This window comes from Myotis myotis, unplaced genomic scaffold (genome assembly GCF_014108235.1).
Source record: "Myotis myotis isolate mMyoMyo1 unplaced genomic scaffold, mMyoMyo1.p scaffold_m19_p_6, whole genome shotgun sequence".
Taxonomy (NCBI): domain Eukaryota; kingdom Metazoa; phylum Chordata; class Mammalia; order Chiroptera; family Vespertilionidae; genus Myotis; species Myotis myotis.
Genome location: NW_023416368.1, coordinates 26,442,858 through 26,463,524, shown reverse-complemented (window position 1 = coordinate 26,463,524; position 20,667 = coordinate 26,442,858). Strand labels below are relative to the sequence as shown.

Sequence of the window (20,667 nt, the reverse complement as noted above, 5' to 3'; positions counted from 1 at the left end):
GCTCCGCCCCCTGTCACACTCAAGGCAGGGTCGATGGGGAGGTTGTTGCGCCACCCCCGTGACGCACAGAGCAGGGCCAATCAGGGGGTTGGGGCACCGCCCTCTATCACCCACAGAGCAGGGCCGATCAGGGGGTTGGGGCGCCGCCACCGTCACACTCAGGGCAGGGCCGATGGGGAGGTTATGGCTCTACCCCATCACACACAGAGCAGAGCCCGTGGGGGGGGGGGGGGCTCCACCCTATCAGGCACAGAGCAGGGCTGCTCAGGTTGGGGCCCCGCCCCCTGTCACACACAGAGCCGCAGGGCGATAGGGGGTTTGGGCGCTGCCCCCTGTCACGCTGATCCCGGTGCCGGGAGGCATATTACCCTTTTACTATATAGGGTAGAGGCCTGGTGCACGGGTGGGGCCGGCTGGTTTGCCCTGAAGGGTGTCCTGGATCAGGGTGGGAGTCCCCACTGGGGTGCCTGGCCAGTCTGGGTGAGGGGCTGAGGACTGTTTTCAGGCTGGGAGTGACTGAAGTTCCCAACCGCTCCTTTTTTTCTTTTTTTTTTTTTTATTCTGGGCCAGCTTTACCTTGAGGCTTGGCTCCAGCTCTTAGGCCTTCCTCCGTGGCTGAAAGTAGGTTTCTGGCCTTTGCTTACAATGTTGCGAATCTGCTGGCTGAAGTCCCGGTGGTATTTGTTACAATGTTTCTTAAACTGCCCGCTCAGAGGCCTGCAGCCGCAGGCGGGGAATGTTGGTTTCCTCCATCACTGAGGCAAGCAAGCCTCATGTTAGTTTCAAGCTGCCTGGCTGCCGGCTGCCATCTTGGCTGACAGTTAATTTGCATATCTCGCTGATTAGCCAATGAAAAGGGTAGCGGTTGTATGCCAATTACCATGTTTCTCTTTTATTAGTGTAGATTACACATAAAAAGATCTGAAGTTCAAGTTAATCAACCATTCTGAGTGCCTACCAGGAAAGTTATGTAACTTGTACAGGAGTGCAGAAAAAAGTGATAGAGCTAGAATTTGAACCTCAGTCTCTAAACTCCAAGCTTTTATCCTTTTGATTTTGATGACTCTTTCTCTCCAGCTTGGAGAAGTTTCATAAGCAATTAGAATTATCACCTACTGAAGACCAGAATTTCAAATGCTCCCAATTCCTATAACTACTGGCAGGCTGCCGAGACAGAGAGAGAGCTAGAGGGAGAGAGAGAGAGAGAGAGAGAGAGAGAGAGAGAGAGAGAGAGAGAGAAAAAAAAAGCTCCTCACTATGATCATGCCCTTTGCAGTATAGATTTGCAGCTCCTCCTCCTCCTAAATCTAGACTGGCCTGTAACTTGCTTTTGCCAAGAGAATGTGGTAGGAAAAAGAGCTGCCCCAAGCTCAGGCCTTAAGAAGCTTTGCCCAGTTCTTTCCGAGCCCTGCTCTCTGTGAACTAGCTCTGGAGAGCCTGCTGGATAACAAGACGGGGCTGTCCGCTGTCATTAACACCGTCAACCGGCCAGCTGCCACAGGCACACTGAGTGAGCCCAGCCTGTCCAGATCAGACCTGCCCAGCTGACCTGTTGACTCATGAGGAATAAGAAATAATTGTTATTTTAAAACTACTACATTTTGGGGTCGTTTGTTATAGAGCAAATCCTCTCTGACACAAGTACCCAACAAATCCCAATTTGAGCAAGCAAAGAAAGTGAAACAAAAGGTTCCTTCTAAAAAATGGGCCCTGACATGGAAAACCTTGTTGGTATTAAAATAAGAGACATTTTCAACAGATCCTTAAATTACATTACTTAAATTTGCAAAATAGTACTGAAACATGTGACTTGATCCATTCAAGAATGTGCAAGGTGCTTCAGAGTATATAGTAAGTTTAGATTTGAACATGAACAGTTATGCATTTGAAAATATAAACCCAGAAAGTAAAGTCCTTTTAATTGTCGGTTTTAATTCATACTGAATCATAAAAAGTTATTTTTAAAAGTCCTCCTTTGAAGAGACAGAACCTTTGTATTATAATAGGACTTTGAGAGAATTAATATTCTCTTTAAGAAGCCAAAGATATATAATAGATCATAGAAGCAATGAAATTATTTATAAAGCCCCACCAATTTGTGAAGACATGAGAGGATTGCTCTCCTTCAGATTTATTCTAATTTACCTTAATCACGTTCCCATGAGTTTCAAGTAGTGGAAGAGAGTCTGAGTAGAGGAACTTGGTGCGGGGAGAGGGGAGAGAGCCAGATGGGAAGCACTCAGCACCCATTCTAACAAAACATCCATCACATATGCAATTTTCAGTTCCTCTTCAAACATATGGCCAAAAAAAAAAAAAAAAGGTGATAATGGTACTAAAGGTTAAAGTCTCCATTACATAACTATAATTGCAGGCCTACCTCGGAATAGATTGCTGGTCTGGTTCCCAACCACCACAATAAAGCAAGTTGTAATTTTTTTTTTTTTCCTGGTGGAGGGTCTTTCCTTCAATTTGTAAATCTGAGAAGCACAATAAAGGAAGCACAATAAAATGAGGTGTGCCTGCCCTTAGTTTGAAAGTTAAGAGCATAATGGAGTCAGTTAAGAACTATCAATTAATGAAAAGGGTTTATGAATAGGTCGAAATAGCTCAATGAACAGAATTCTTAAGAAGGAACCTTTGGCATTAATAAACTGTCTTATCTCAGCAATCTCACTAAAAGTTACAGCTAATACTTCACGAGTGCTTTATAACGGCCAGACAGTGTGCTGTGTGGCCTACAGGCACTATTTCATTGTGTCCATTTTAAAGAACTGAGGATTGATAGGGTTACGAACTTGCTCAAGGTCATAAAACTGGTAAACTGATTCATACCCACAGTATCTGACTGCAGAGTCCTAATTCTTACCCACAATACTATGCTAATTGTATTAGTCTTAGTTTCCTCACATGAAAAGTGAGGACTGGATATCAAGACTGGTTCCAGTTGGAATTCTGTGGTCCTATGACAATGACAGAAGCATATTCCTTAGTGGTTTGTGTTTTTGGTAGTGATAGGGATTGGCACCTTTCCCTAAAAAGGAACGTCCTTGGAGTATATGCTAACATTAACCACTCTATCTAGTCCTTTGCTTCTATGTACACATATGCATAGTAGTGAAGCTAGTTGGGGAAACAAGTCTACTACCCATAAGCATGCACCACCCTGATCAGTTCGCCACCTCCCAGCAAAGGTCTGGCTGCCCTGGACTTTCTCTTCAGTGCTTGCCAGAGTAAATGTTGACGAAGGGATAAATATTCCACAGCCTCTGCTGGAAGGAGCCTGAAATTGGATACCACTGTTTTAATGTTCTCCACAAATCTTGTGAATGTAACATCCATAGGCCATAAGCTCCGCAAGTACAGAGACAACATCAGACTTGCTCACTACTGTATCCTTGGCAACGTGAACCATTTACATATAGTAACTGCTCAACATAAGTGCTGTTCTTATTCCGGTTACTGGATTTACCCCTAAAAGGGGTAAAATATATGATTAAAGGCAAGGCCATGCTATTTGTTTCCTCTTCTCCATGGTCTTTTGTTCAAATAGCCAACCTAAACTAAATAGTGTAAGTGCTAGAAACTGTGATAAAAACATCCCTTGTCCTTTAAGAAGAATGAATCTAGTTGAAGAAATATATACACCAGAAATATATAAAGAAAACAGTATTAATACAACAAGTATCTACTGGACACCTACTATGTGCTAATCACGAAGTTAGGTATAAAGAACTACGGCTAGCAGTTGCCATAGGATACCTTCCAATACAGGAAAGGGTGCTATGAGCTGAGCTACATAAAGCAAAGTGTACAAAGTAGTGGGCATTAAACTGATTTAGAAGGTTACACAATGTTAAAAGCAGAGAGAAGCCCGAGTTTCAGAAGTCCTCAGCTATATCACACACTGGTATGTTGTGATCAATCTTAGCATTTGTGGCAAGGAAGTTTTGACCTCATTATGTATTTTCAATGGAAAGAAAAATATAAACACTGCCAGGTTACACTGTGATTTGCTCTGATCCTTGTAAAAGTAACCTGGAAATATCTGTTCCAAATTTAAATGTACATACCGGCCAGTGTGGCTCACTGGTTGAGTGTCAACCTATGAATCAGGAGGTCACGGTGCGATTCCTGTTCAGGGTACATGCCCAAGTTGTGGGTTCAATCCCCAGTAGGGGGCATGCAGGAGGCAGCTGATCAACAATTCTCATAATTGACGTTTCTATCTCTCTCTCTCCCTCTCCCTTCCTCTCTGAAATCAATAAAAAAATATTTAAAATACCCTTGACTCAGCAGCTTTAAGGAATCTATGATTAGAAACACAAGCTGCTATATGAAAGGATATACAGAAAAGGTTGTTTATTGGAGCCTTGTTTGTAGTGGCAAAAATCATGAAACAACCTGAATGGAATATTGTACAACTATTAGAAAGAATCGGATCCACATCTGATTCTCTGAAAGGATGTTCAGGTGTACTGTTAGGCGAGAAAAAGCATGCTGCAGAGAAGCTGGCATATGGCATATAATGCTCCTATTCGTATTTAAAAGCAAAAAACCAAGGATGCCTTATATGGGGGTGGGGATAGGGAAGGCACAGGCAGGAAGGAAAGGGAGAAAAAGGAAAAGAGAGGTGATTTAAGTAAGTTCATGAACTTTTCTTGGTATAATTTTTCTAAAGGGAATGAACACACATTATTTTTGTAAATTTTGAAAAGGGCATTTGCAAAAATAATAATGGATAAAAACAAGTACAAAAAGAGCCAATTCACAGACTATTCCTATAATCTCGCTTATACTCAGATATGCTTCCTTGCATAAAAGATAGATGAGGTGGAGTGCATAACCCAAACCCTTCCAGGGTTCTGGGGTATTCATGTGGTTCTTTGCTATGTGCCATTTGGCCTATTGGTGGTGATGGAAAGACAGAGAACCACTGTGCGGTGGGCAACATAACGGCAGACATTTTTTGATTAGGGGAATAAAATGGAAAGCAGTGTTGTAGGATGACTAATGCAGAATGGATTGAGAAGGGAAAAGTAAGAATACACTCGAGAGACTACTGAAGTAGTAAGAGTTTGAACTAGGGTATGGCCAGTTTGTTTCCGTCATGCTATCTTCTCCGAGAACAGAAACTTAACGCCCGCCTGTTCCCCAGCCCTTGTCTCTGACCCCCCACCCAGTCTTAGGGTCTTTGTGCTCTCAGCTGTGTGTTCCTTATTATCCATTTTAATATTTTAATCTAGATTTCAAAGACTGGTTAGGCTCTCAAACGTAGGGTTTCTTCTTTTAAAAAATTATAAGCTAATCACTAGTTATGTTGTTTTATTTAGGGGTTTTACTGATTCCTCTGGCTTTGGCTTTTTGAGAATGTTAACATATTTTTGAGGAATGGTTTCAACAATGATCTCTCATACTTATGATATTCTGTTCTCTGTCTCTACCCTGGTTGACTTGACAGTACAAACTCCTCTCTCCCCGCCCCACTTTAATATTGTTGTCTCCTAATTTTCCAGCTATTCATTCAGTATCTTTTGTGGCTGCGCCCCTTGGATGCCTTCCAGAGCCCTGTCCTTGGTCCTCCCCTCTTTTCTCCTGAACACTAAAGCAGTTCATTTTTACAGGACCTCATCTGATTTTCTTGCTTTTGCTAAAACTAACTTACCTTGCATTTTCTCTCTGCTGTACTGTCTTTCCCATGTTAGGTTGAACTTTCCCACCACTCTTAGATGAGAACTTACTGTACTACCTTAATTGTTGTTATATGTACTATAGATAGAATAAGTAAAAAAAAATAGAGATAGAATAAGTCAAATCCAAAATATAAGTAAGCTGAAGAAAGATAATTTAGAAATTCAGGCAAAAATCAGATATCTCTCCTTTCTTGGAGTATTCAGAGATTACACACACACACTAATCCGAAAAACGATTTCTTGCCTGAATTTCTAGATAAATCTACATAAATGTATACATTAGACAGCTGCTAGAATCATCTCAATTAGTAAACAAGTGAAATATGTAAAGATGAAAACTTCTGCTACAAAAGGTTATTGTCCTGAGCAAGACAAATAAAACCACACAAAGCCAAACCTCAAACTCTGTACTTCCAAGCTTTGGTTACCCTAATTTGTTCAATGGTGAGAGTTCCAGAGTTGTTCTAAGAATCTGCAAAACGCAATTCATTTCTAAGTCTAGAGCAAACTTAAAGACTGACAACAATTAAAAATATTTTCTTTATATATATTTTCTCTCTGTATACATAAGTACTTGTCCATTGTAAAATTGACGTCCTATCTGGAAAAGATACCCTGGGCTACCATCCCTCTTACCAAACCTGCTGACATCTCCCTTCTCTTGGAAGACAGAGTGCAATCCATCCCTACATATCTTCTTGGTTTACATGTCAAGTTTTTTTATTAGTATATATTCAACATGTATATATTTAGGTCTTACTATGTGCTAGCTAGACACTCTTCTACTTGCTGGGAATAAGAGTAAGCAAGACAGACTATATCACGGATCCCATGAAACTTACATCCTAGCAGAGGAACAGACAAGACAGAAACAATGAGATACATAATGCTGAATGGAGAGAACAATGTGTGAAAGATGCCATTATTTCAGAGAGAGCAGTCAGAAGGCCTCAGCTATGGAGCTGGCATTTTTAAGTGGAGACCTAAAGTAAAGTGAGAGAATGAGCCATGTGGATACCTGGGGGAGGAACATTACAGGCAAAAATTCCTCAGGGTTGGGCTCATGCATCAGGGACCCAGAAATATCTCCTAGATAATAAGAAGATATTCTTAAATGACTAGAAGAAAAAAAAGTCTTACACCAACGGTGCATAACCTGAGGTTATGCATTAAGGGTGAAAATACTGCTTTCTCTTTGTCTTGCATCACAAATGTATAGGATGACAGTTCGTACATATTAGTTTCCTTCACAGGAGACGGAGGTTTCCTGCTGGCTCAATCACAACTACGCAGTCCTCATCTGATCAGCTCATACTTTCCATCTTTTTCTCTTCTGTCTCAGACTCCTTGTTACCTCTTTTTTCATTCCAAATTGCTGAGTCAATTCCTCTGTTTTCCATTCATTCCCACACTTTCCTCTATGAAGTTTCAATTATGCCTTTCTTGGGACAAGTTTAACATCCTTCAAGTGCACATTTTAAAAAGCAAACTGGGCAGGAGGTGGAACAGGTATGAAGATCACCAGAATAGCGATTTTCAACCTTTTTCATCTCAGGAACACATAAACTAAGTACTAAAACTTGGTGACACACTAAAAATATTTTTTGACAATCAGACAAGAAATATAGGTATAATTTTAGTCTATTCGCACCAGATGGTTATTGTTGACAATAATGGCTAAAAATAACAACAGCCAATACAATCTAAGGCAGTGGTTCTCAACCTTGGCTGCACATTAGTATCACCTGGGAATCTTTTTAAAATCCTGATTTCTGGGCCTCATCGAAATCGGGGTTTTTAAAAGATTCCCAGGTGATTCTAATATGCAGCCAAGATTGAGAACCACTGATCTAAGGGAAAAGAGGTCAGTGGCCCTGTCTAAATAGTCAGGTATTGCATGTTTTTAAAATTCTCTCAGCACACTAGAGTGCCTCTTACGGCACGGCACACTGGTTGAAAAATCGCTGCACGAGAAGATCACCGAAGAGCACTCTGTGATGTTGGGGATTTGTTTTGTTTTTGTTGATGGTGGTGGTGTTAATTTATCTTCTTTATCTCTGTATTCCAATATCTAGCTAGCTCCATAATGTTTGCTGCTGCTAATGCAGCTGGAAGGAATTTTGCAATTAAGAGGTTAACTTCCCACTCCACCCATCTCAACAATTCCTTTCTAAGAACATGCATTTGTGTATCTCTCACCTGTTACCAACAAGGTGACAGGCTGCTTATATACTTCCCAGTATTCATACAGAACCACAAGCATAGAAAATTCTAATTTAACCAGACACTGGAATTAGAATTTAGAGCTTTCATTTTCCTTTTCCAGGAGTCTCTTCTAACTTTTCCCTCTGCCTTCATTTATATACTGTTTTCCCTTTTAAATATGTCTGTGGTACCCCCAAAGCACTGCGCAGTCCGATTAAATGACATTATTGGTTAAGAGGGTCACTCATCTGTAATATACCGAATTAGAGATTATTTCACCTGTTTTCCTTGCCTTTCCTTTAAAATCATTTCTTTTCCTTTGATTGTATGTAAAGTTTGGTACCCACAAACTACACCAACACGAGCTCATTGTGTGTTTAGTTACAAGAAACATTTTCTACCTAAATGAAAACTCCATCAACTTCCCTGCTAACAGAATTGGGAGATTTAAAGAGTAAAAATATAAAACCAAAATTAGCAATATAGCAATTCTGCCATGCTATAATGGCTCTTTAGTCCCTCTCCTTAGCCACTGAAAACTTGTCAGTCATTTTTGGGGGGGAAACGATATTTGAGAAAAAAGGTTGTTTTCAGTACAAACACAGGAAACAAAGTTCTTAAGCCACAAAGAATTTCTGCACTGACAGCATGGGTTACAAAAGGTATATCCTATTTTTAGTGCCAGTACGTGTATCTTTATGATTTCAAAGGTTGGGTGGGATCCATTCCAATTCTAGCATTTTACGAATAAACATGACTAAATTTTTTAAAAAAAACAAAACAGTAATAACCAAAATTCAGTTTTTATTTTTTATGCCTTTAAAAAAGTTTATATTAATTTGAGAGAGCGGGAGAGAGAGAGAAACATTGATTGTCTGCCTCTTGCCTGCCCCCTATTGGGGATCCAGCCGGCAACCCGGGCATGTGCCTTGACCAGCATGGAATCTGCTACTTCTCCATGCATGGGGCAATGCTCAACCAACTGAGCCACAAAGGCTAGGGCCACTTAGTTTTTAAAAGTACTTTCAAAAAAATAAAAAATAAAAATAAAAGTACTTTCACTAAACTAAGGTAGCAGAAAATTTCTTTTCAGGTTATGAGGAATCAAATAGGAAATATGTGAATTTTACATAATACTTAAACTATTTTATGGGTGTAAATAATTTTAGTAGACATGAGTTGTTCTGGTCATAATGACTGTCAGACAGTTAGTTCCCTGATACATGGAGAACAGAAATGGGAAATTAAACTATTTTGGAGATTGTTACAGAAATTTACATTTATTTATATCATGACAGGGTAAGGCAAAGACAGGCCCATCTTACTTACTAGATAAAAACTAAGTCATAAAAAAAACAAAAAAACAAAAAACAAAACAGGCGTAGAGGTGAGTAATCTCTATTTTTTGTGAACTATGTCAGGAAAAGGGAATATACTGTGTAAGTTAACATATACGTCTTTGATAGCTTAAAACAAACAAACCAGAACTTAACCACTTTTAAGCACAATCCACTTCAGATTAGTCACCCTGGGAAGCTAGGTGCCTCAATGAAATCAAATGTTATAATTTTGGAGAGAATTAAAATTCTACATTTCTGGAAGAACTCAAATCATTTGGAATCACATAAAAAAGGTAAATGATCAAGCTAAGTAATATATTCGGTACATTTTCTTTTTTTTTAAATATATATTTTATTGATTTCAGAGAGGAAGGAAAAGATAGAAACATCAATGATGAGAGAGAATCATTGATTGGCTGCCTCTGGCACGCCCCACACCGGGGATCAAGCCTGCAACCCAGGCATGTGCCCTGACCGTGAATCGAGCCATGACCTCCTGGTCCATAGGTCAACACTCAACCACTGAGCCACGCCGGCCAGGCTCTATACATTTTCTAATTAAGCAAGAATATTTAGGTGCTACTACAGTGAGTCCAGTTTTCTTTTGTGGCTTACAAGGTAGTTCTGAAGGCAATTTCAGAAAAGGAATAATACATATAGTCTCCTATGGTGGAGGCTTAGAAATACAACTTTTATTTTGTGTTTTTCTGTTTTAAACAAAATTAATCTATTTTATAGTTACACCTTGTCCTTAATAAACTCAGCTAGATTCCTGTTGACAAATTTCATGTAGAGTTCTAATTAAAATTTGTAAAGATTCTCTTTAAGAAAGCTGCCTACAAACGTAAAGTTACAGTTTATATTGGTATGTTTACCAACTTAAAATACCATTTCTGTACTTGGCTCTTTGTCATATAAAAAAGAGATTTATAACTTTGGTTTAATGCATTAAATTTGTCTTACTCAAGTTTTTTTCAACCACTTGACTAGTAAAGAAAATGTTAGTAAATGTAGTTTACAAGTAAGTTTCATAATTCTCAAAAATGTATGCACTTAGGATAAATTTTGGTATTCATCATAATCAGAAGCTCTGTTTCACACAGCTTTGCTAAATATAATAAATATAAAGAGAATTTAAAGCTGTTAACTTCACTCCCATTTTCAAGAAATGAATAAGAATCTTTACAGATTTTGTTTTTAAAAGACTATTTTACAGAAGCTGAAACTTGACAGAAAGCAATAAATGACTACACAAATATATGCAGGAGAGCAGAGTTGATCCCATTTCTCCTTTAAATATTTAAAGATTCAATGATGACAAACATTTTAAAGATCTAAAAGGAATTTCTATCACAATATTAAATTATTTTGTTACAGAACAGTATTAACTTGCCCTGACTTTTCTTTTTTTCTCTTTAAATGTCTCACTTGTAAAAATAAGGTAAATAACAGCTGACTCTGTAATACATAGGTATTGACAGAATCAATAACTTATATAGGAAGTAGAATTAAAAACCTCTATAGGGCTTGCTAAGATGTTTAAATGAGATAAATGCATACAAAGTCCTCTGCTGCCACATTATTATGTTCAATATTAGAAAAAGAGGGTTAAAAATACACTAAAAAGAATGTGAATACTATATATTTTTAAAAATAAACTAGTTGTTTCATAAACACCTACCTAATCTGTATCATGTGTTTCAGGTCTCTAGAACTAGAGACCAGATGTTAAAAGCAGCCCTCTGGGGAGCTTAGATACTGAGAATTAGGATATTCAACCCAGCAACACCACTAACTAATTCTGTGATCTTTCTCTAGACACTCTCCATGGATGAAAACATAAGAATGTGGGGAGTAGATGAACTTGTAAGTCTCTTTAACTTCTCATTAAAATCACTGTTATCTAACACATAAATCCAGTTCTGAGAACCCAAGGGACCCTCACCTCTCTGGCACTGCTAACAGTGTTTACATATGTCTGTGTACCACCAACTACATTATTTTAAATTCTTATCTCATAAAAATACCAAATCTGGGTTCATTTTTTCCTCTTGTACTTTATAATACACCCCCAAAATGCCCAAGAATCAACTTTATGTACCATTCCTTACCACAACTGCCTCCTTCACTAAAGTGATGTTAAGAGGATTGTAGAATTTTAAACAGAAACACATACACACACATTTTGAAAATAATTACTTTATAATTGTAAAAGTATTTTGACTCCAAACCACCTAATTACTCAAGGTCATAGACTGGCTCAGCTCAGCCTTTGAACTCAAGTCTGATTTTTAGTCTAGTAATTTTCTACTATTTCTATTATTTAATAACTAAATCAAATGTTTGGAAGAGATTACAGTGTGTTTAAAAGCACCAAATTTGCAATTTAAATTATCTTGAAATTAAGAAAGCCCTTATTCCCAGTAATTACAAAACAAAATAACAACAACAAAGTAAAAGTGTTCATAACAAACTGGTAGAGCTTTAATGTTCAATATGTGACCATCATAAGGTCATAAGTCATTGCATTGCCCCAAACATGAATAATAAATCATGAAGTAAATTATTTGTTCATTTCACAATAGCTTTTAAAAATTGGCTATCAAATATACTTTCATAATAGACACAGTTAAATATTATGGAAAAATTATGAAATCAACTAGAATAAAGGCTAATTTTATTTTAAAAAGAAATAAAAGTAATCATATATTGTAACTGTATGTCCTAAACATTGCATACTTAGGTTGGACTCTCAAATTGTTAGTTACAAAAATGAAAATTCTATGTAAGATACTGTGATAGACATTTACAACTAATCATATCATTAAACCTTTCTTTCCCCATATATATATATATTTTTGGTGTAATGTAGGGTAAATGAAAAAAATTCTAAAATAAAAGGTATGTTTATTAAATTTGCTGCACTGTAGACACTATTAATCTTGTTGAAACTTGTTCAAAAGAAAAAAATAATTTAAAGCACTCAAAATTAATATTTGAGTTACTCTGTAAAAATATGTTTAAGCATGCAGCTCTACCAAGATAATCAGCCATTAATTTTTAAACTGGCCAAGAGATAAATTAGGAGATGACACACTTCCATGCAAAATAATTGGTCTTAAGAACTATAGTGCAATATAAGTAGTTTAAAAGACTGTCTAGCAACTGCAGGACCCTATAATTTATTCTACATATAACCCAGCATTAAATGAAAATTTAATAACCCAGCAAAAAGTACACAACCCATGGAAATATATTACTAAAGGAAAGGGTTGATTCCATAGTCAGATGACAATGAATATATAAGCATGCTATAAAATATGAAGTCGTTATAACAATAAGATACCATCATTGTTTCAACTACATTCCAGTAATTAGATTTTCATTGATTAAATAGCAGCTTAAATAAAAATTCAACAAATATGAACTTGATTGTAGCTGAAGTAATCTAAAAAGAATTAAAATGTTCATTCCATCCTTTTTTTGGTAATAAAGTCTAGCAAAAGCCAATGACATCACCTGATAAACAGGGCTATATTGCCACAATTAGCTTTCAATTTCTTTCTCAAATTAAAGACACTAAAGTGTAATCCTGGCTGATACACTCCTTTATACATTAAACACAGCTCCAAATTTTCCTCTTTTTAGTTCTCTGAATTAATGACAGTTGGCCAAATTGTTGGTTTCTGGAATTGTTCTTGATATTTCTAAACTTATCTCCCACCGTTCCACACTTGTGCTCCTACCTCTCCCAAACCCTGCCACCCTGCCTTTCCCATAACACTCATTAATTCAAAAACTCCATTGGAAATCCTGTATTTAAAGGGCATTTGTGATGGTAGTGAGGAAAAAAGGAGACAACCTGTCAAAAATTACTTGTTTGGGGGTTGAAATCATGGTCTAAAATGAATTTTGAATTTGAACTGCAATAAAATTGAACATTTTCTAACTTATACCTTAATGTGTAAAATGAATTTTAAAAATCACCATTAAAAGTCAAGCTCTAATCCAATTTAGCATAGAAACAATCACACACAATTCAAAGGGAAAGGAGGCCTAGCTGGTGTGGGTCAGTGGATAGAACACTGGCCTGCAGACTCGGGTTTGAGTCTGGCCAAGGGCACATGCCCAGTTGTGGGCTCAATCTCCAGTAGGAGGTAGCTTCTCCATGTTTCCGTATCATCATTGATGTTTCTCTCTCTCTCTCTCTCTCTCTCTCTCTCTCTCTCTCTCTCTCTCTCTCTCTCTCTCCCTCCTTCCCTCCCTCCCTGACTCCCTCCCTCTCCCTTCCTCTCTGAAATCAATGAAAATATATTTAAATAAGGGGGGGGCACTAATGGATCTTTTCTTTAATGAAAGTCCTCCACAGGAATATTTTTATTTACTTGAAAAATACAAAGTCCACGTAGAATAAACCAGAAAAAAGAGAGAGAACAGTTGGCTCTGTGAAAGTACAAAAATAAGGAGAGTATGGGCTTTTAAACCCTTCTGTAAAGGTTAATAGGGAATTGATTTTTTTCAGTTATAGCTTAATTCAACAAATTTTTCTTAAAAATTCTTTTGCAACACAATTCAAATAAGTATATATCTTTTTTCCATGACTCAGAAATATGGAAGCAAGTGCCCTTTAATTTGGCAAATACCTATAAATACTGCATTATACAACTATCAGGATGTCCTTAGAAGAATAAAAGCACAAACCTGTTTTTCCAATTTAATTTGTTCACTTAAATAGTAGTATACAACGAGAACACACTGCTAATTAAAATTTGGTACGATCTTTAAAGTAAGAAAAAATGTGTATTAAGAAATATGCCCCAGACTTATTTTAAACCCAATGTAAATTAAGATTTTCTAACAACTAGGCTATTTTAATCACCTACAGTCCAGAGTGGATAAGCCTTATATAACCAACCAATTAATACAGATGCTCTTTCACATCAGGCACTCATACTAAAATAAATCCTTTTGATCCAATCTCAAAAATCTCAAAAGGCCCCGACAGTGATCTCTACCCACATATGAATTCCACTATTAACACAATTTGCATTTAACCTACATTTATGCAAAGTGTATTTCAGAATAAGTCATAAAATTTATAGACATTCAATAATATACTGAAAGTGGTCAGACTAACTAAAATATTTGCAACACCAACAGACAAAACCAAAACAGCATTATAATAAAAATCATGTTATCAATTACAAAAACATCATGGCTTAGCCAAAGAAACATCACCAGAAATAATTTCAATAAAATCTGACCACACGTTAGTCACACATTTCTGTAATCATTCCACACTAAATTGATATACCTCAGTACACAGTGTGAGTTACCTTTATTAATCTTTTACTAATACATCAATAACAAAATACAGGGCTTAAAAAAAGATTCTTACCATAAAGCTGAAAATAAATAAGCAAAAGCAAATCTCCTTTAACATTCAGCAATCATTTTATATGAGTGAATATTAGAAATATTAAGATTTTAAAAAGACACTGAAAGACTCATTGCCAGAACCTATGGAAGGGGATGAGAGTGGGGAGAGGAAGAGTGTAAAGAAGTATCGACTAAAAAGGGGATAAATAAAATCAAAACAAAACATTTCCTTATGCCTCCTCTACTTCTGAGAAAACATTCTCTACAATGTTAATAATAAAAACGAGCAAGGGACAGAATTTGCTCCACTCATCCTGTGTTTGTATAGGTCTTCACTTTCATTATCTTAATAAAATTAGACACACATGCAATTAATGAGAAAGGTTAAAATAGACAAATTTTTGTAGCTTCATTAGGTGCTAATCATCAGAGCCCTGAACCCTAAGACTGAGTTTACAAATTCATCTTGCATCCTTCTTTCTCTCCAATAATCTTATGCTTCAGAAACTTTTAACACCGAAGTTTCAACACAATCACAATAAAAGCTCTAATGCCACCTGTAACCATTTACTTCTCTGCGACCCTTTTCAGCAGTTTCACCCTTAATGCTAAAGTAAAACAATGTTGAAAATCGAATTATGCAGAAATGTGCCATCATCGGTGTTACAACTTTATGCTAAATTTATTGAATTTCAGCATTTAAAAAGCATATTAAGTTATAATGGCTAGTTCATTTTACTTAACGAATGTATTTGAACATCAATAAGATTTCTCTTGTTTTACTATCAATGAACTTCTAACTTGACTATATTCAATCACAACATTCATAACTTTACAATTTAATGTGGTAATTGGGAACTGTGCTATGTTTACACATCAGAAGGAACTACCTTCTGCCCTAGATGGTATAGCTCAGTTGGTTGAGTGTCAGCCCCTGTATCAGAGGTCATCCTTGGATTCCCATTCCTGCAGGGGTTGGGGGCTCGATCCCCAGTAGGGGGCATGCAGGAGGCAGCCAGTTGATTTTTTTTTCTCTCTCTCCTTCTCTCTCTCTAAAATCAATAAAAACATATTCTTAAAAAAAAAAAAAAATTTAAAAAAAGGAACTACCTTTCCCCTCAAAACAGTATGAAATTTTTCTAAGCTTTCTGAGAAAAAGCAATTTTAGGTGTCATCTTAAAAAGTCAAATTATGATTTCTTTTTATGTAAAAGGAATGCAAGTGAAGTTATTAGCATTTAATATTTTTTTTTAAATATATTTTATTGATTTTTTACAGAGAGGAAGGGAGAGGGATAGAGAGTTAGAAACATCGATGAGAGAGAAACATCGATCAGCTGCCTCCTGCACACCCTCTACTGGGGATGTGCCTGCAACCAAGGTTTATGCCCTCGGCCAGAATCGAACCTAGGACCTTTCAGTCCACAGGCCGACGCTCTATCCACTGAGCCAAACCAGTTACGGCAGCATTTAATATTTTTATATCAAATATCAGAAAGTCTATACTCAATACAGTTGTGGTTTCAACCTATTGATTTATCTGCTAATCATTCAGGGTCATGGTCATACCTAATGTTTGGTGAGAACCAAGTAGCATATAGAGAGGAGAAAGCAACCAATTTTAGTTTATATCAGGGTTGTTGTTTGGAAACAATAGAGTAATTCAATGTCGGTTAGAAAAGAAACATTGTTTCAATTTATTTGGAAGAAGCTTTGTTCTGGGTTATCATAATTCCCAATGTCAATGCCAAAAGCTATAAAATTTTCAAACATTACCAAATAATTCTCTACAAAATATTACACCTATCACTAGGACACACACTACTGGTTGTGAGCCACATCATCAAAGGTTGCTATGAGGTTCAAATTAAAAATATGAAGGTACTTTCTTTACATGTCATAAATTACTATAAAAGGTATTATAATGACCTATGGGTAACTATGTTCACCTGACTTATGCTCCAGATCCCAGATTTTATGGGGCTTAACGAAAGTTCATTGTAAATGGAAAATAACCTTATTCCATGCCTTTTTTACAATAAGAAAAACAGTAACAATACCTTGGTAATTATCAGACCAAAATGCATTAATAACCTCCAAGTTTCCTAGAATATATTATTTTACTTTGTACAATTAATAACTTCTTACAGATAGGTTCCTACAGATAGCTTAGTCAAATCAACCAAGCACATTCAACCATGAATTCCAATGCCAAAAATTTGAGATTAAAAAATTTAAAACACAGCATGTCTCCTAACATTTAAACAGAATAGTTTATGTGATAAGAAACATCTCAAATTTCTTTACTGAAAACATTTTCAACCTCCATTCAGAATGACAGCAATTCAAAGTTGGAGTAGTGTTCTTTTATATGAAGGTAATTATTATTTAAATAATAGACTAGTAGTAGGTTGTTTACCTTTAGACACACAAGAACCAAGGTGCTATTTTTCTGATGAGAAACAACTAAGCCTTTTAAAGGAATAAAATATAGCCTAAATCTAAGTGTAATATTCTTCCCCAACAAGAAAAGCTTCCTATTTAATGCTGTATTCATTGAACTTATACAATTTTTACTTGAGAGGAAGAAGAGACACCTCTATTAGGACATCCCTTTAAGAGAAAAAGTATTTTAAAGGAAATTTTAAATAAAATCTCCAGTGATTAGTTAATGGGAACAATGACTATCCCTAACATTTAAGAAAAGATATGAAATGCTTATGTACAAATAAATTGCTGTGTCTACTATGCCTTTAAAAAAAACAACAACCACTGATTGTCTCTACAATCACATTTTGAAGTATTTTCCTTCACACCCAATATGTGATATACAACCCAGTATTTATCTGAATTGGGGATGGGGTGCAGACACAGAACTACCAACAGATACATCTAAATTGAGAACTTTTCCCCAGTAATTCCATTTTAACAGATCCTTTTGATGTCAAACAGAAATGTCACTACACTTATAAATGAATGAGAAAAAAGAAACAAAGAAAAGCATCAAATGACGTTGAGAATTGAAGCTTAACAATATTGGCCATCAGTTTCTACTTAAGAACTTGTGGGAACATTTGAAAGTAAAATTTTGTTTTGCACCATGTTACCACCAATTCCTATCTCAAAGAGACTGATCAGCAAACAAGACTTGGCTACTTTAGGTCAGGAAGCCCTATGCCTAATACTATGGTCCCATACACTGTTCACTGCATTGCTTTGACTTATTGTTAGTACTTCTAATTTTTAACCCTTTAATTGCACGTTACATTTCACCAGTGTGCAAATACAGCAGCACAACTCTAGGTTATGTAAAGTATAAAGGGTTCTTTTCATTGTAATGTTAGCGTATTCTAAACAGCTTAAATGAACATGCACAATGAACATGCTGTATCTGCAAACATTAAAACCCCTTGAACTTACACAATTTTTACTTAAGGTACCTGTTAGTGAGCAGTATTTTTTTAAAATAAAATTTCAACCATTGGCCAATGGGATATTGAATGCCAATATTCAGACAAAAACTTGAAAAGGTTATATATAGAAATACCACTTAGGCTGTCTACCATGTCTACTTTAAAAAACTCCTTAAATTTATTCACATGAAGAAGCACATTAATTGCTGGAGAAACATACAAATGAACATTTAAATCTACCAATCTGTCTCAGACTTAAGAAATAGAAAACCAATCTTACCTTGAATAGCCGTTAGAAAAAACCGATCGCCCAGGGAAGTTCAAAGTTCCCAAGGAAGTCAAGTTGTCATCTCCAGATCCTGGGCACCTATTCCAATTTTCTGAACCAACTGGGATTGGTGGAATGACATTAAAAACAGGTTTCTGATCCTGCTGTTGAGAAAGGGATTCTGTATTCATGTCATAGTGGTACATCTGTCCCCCAGAGGTACTCACACCGTGAACAGAAATGGCAGACATTTTATTACCAATTATATTTGCTCCAGAAAAACTTTCCTGACAGTAAACTGGGCCCAGTCTCTCCTGCTTAATTACTCCAGGAGTGCAGAGTTCGATGAAATCTTCTTCTTTTTCTGTTTTCACTTGGGGCAGTGTCACACTGCTGGGGCTTGGTAAGATCAGATCTCCATTATCCTTAATTTTAGGTTTAGTATCTGGTAAAACGAGAGGCTTACAGTCCTCATTGGAGTTTCCTTCCAAAAGGAATGGATCCTCCTCTCCTCCCAAAGGAGAAAGCAAACAGTTTTCATCTATCAAGAGGTCTGATCTCCAAGGGCTCTCATTCATCTCTTTACCTGGGGACCCAGAAGAAAACTCCAAATCCTGCAAAATGTCGAAGGCTCTTTGGTCTGCGGTATACAACTTCACATTGCCACCGTTGGTGCCGGTCTGGCTCTTCAAATTCTGCTGTTCTGAAGACGCATCCGTGTGTGTTTTTGAAAACTCCTCTGCGGGGGCAACCGAAACAGTAGTAGACGCTGAACTCTTGGGATTCTCTGGAACACTGGTCGACTTACTGAGGTTTGCGATGCTTTCTTCCAGAAGCCGAAAGTCTGTCTCCCCAGAGGAAAGGCTGACTTGGCCCAGTTGTGGGAATCCCAGGTCATTTCCCATCACTTTTGTTTCTGTCTCTCCCATATACAGTCCCATTGAGAGTGAAACTGCCTGGGACAGATCTGGCTGCTGCGCATTGCTTCCTGAGCCTTTTGGAAAATCAACCAAAAGTAGCTGCTTGGAGTTTGACAGAGGAGCAGCAGCCAGTGAGGATGAAGATGCAGAAACCTTCACAGTAGCTCCTCCCCTTAGGGTTTTATAGAAGTCCATCACTTTTCCCCTCTCCCCAACCAGCTCACTGCTGGTGATTTCTTCTCTACTGGGGGAGCCTAAGGATTCCTTTGAGTCCATCAATGAATATCAGCTACAAAAAAGAGAGAGGGGGGAAAACATAATAAGCTATGAAATCACATTATCTCTGTGATCCGATTAGTAAGAGCTTGTTAAATGAACCTTTTAGTTATCTCTGAATCTAATTCCTCGTTATCAGAATAGTTTCATCCAGAATAAAAAAGCCATGCATGTCCCCTGCTCCCACTCAGTGTGCCACATGTAAAAGTACAATACAGCCCATTTGCATGGCTGAGAACAAAATTGTATCAAACTAAGCTTGGCTATTAATCCTGACACTCACAGAACTGTGACTCTGTTAATTACAGACATTATAATCCATTACATCTGATTATTCTAAAGGTTAGAGTTGACGCCAAAGTATTTAATTAAAAAAAGAACTATGATCATTAAAATTCCTGCCTCTTTTCAATCAAGGCTTTTCTGAGAATCAATACACATAAAATTTGATAAATACTATGCTAGAATTCTTTATCTGATTATTCCCCAATTCCCCTCCTACTAGTTAGCTAGTCATACATTCAAACCTTTAGTACAACCTCCTAGTAAATCATGCACATTTTATCTGAAAAATAAACGATGATTCTGCTTATCTTCCAATAGGCTAGGAATAGGTTTTTATTTTTAACTCATATTTCTTATTGAATGTACCTGTTGAACAGTGCCTGCCTTCAAATTCTGGACATACTAAATGAAATACATTGTATAAAGGCAAACTAAAATTTAGATTTTAAAAAGCAGAAGAGAATATAGCTTTTCACTACAACTTTAGCTTATTTAAATATAACAAATGCAGTGCCTCTCAATCCGTACAAGACAATAAAATATAGAGGACACTACATTTCTTTAAAACTGCTTAACACCCTCAGTATCAAACAATATATTTCTAAAAGACGTTTCCTTTCCAAATTTTTAACTACTGAACAAGAGAAAAATCCAGAACTCTAAAATCATATTCGTATAAATCCATGCGGGGGGAAAAAATCCTGTAAAATGCTGGGAATAATTTCCTCTGCATTCTAAACCGTCACCTATGACAACTCTCAGCCTATTCTCAAGACGGTTAGGCTGCTGGTATACTAATAATCAGCATGTTTTGTAAAAACCGGCAAAGACTTTGATAAGCGTATTTTCGACATGATAGTCAAATCTCACCCAAATGAAAGGAAATTTG

At 36.8% G+C, this 20,667-nt stretch overlaps 1 protein-coding gene across 3 annotated transcripts in view; it reads right to left on the bottom strand.

The window, feature by feature from the left end:
- NR3C1 (nuclear receptor subfamily 3 group C member 1) overlaps positions 1 to 20,667 on the bottom strand; it is a 106,088-nt gene that overhangs the window by 82,190 nt on the left and 3,231 nt on the right. For all 3 annotated transcript variants that reach the window (XM_036312855.1, XM_036312854.1, XM_036312856.1), the window contains exon 2: positions 18,310 to 19,506. In XM_036312855.1, coding sequence (XP_036168748.1) covers positions 18,310 to 19,493 — 1,184 coding nt within the window. In that variant the 5' untranslated portion in view covers positions 19,494 to 19,506. The remainder of the gene's footprint in view (positions 1 to 18,309; positions 19,507 to 20,667) is intronic.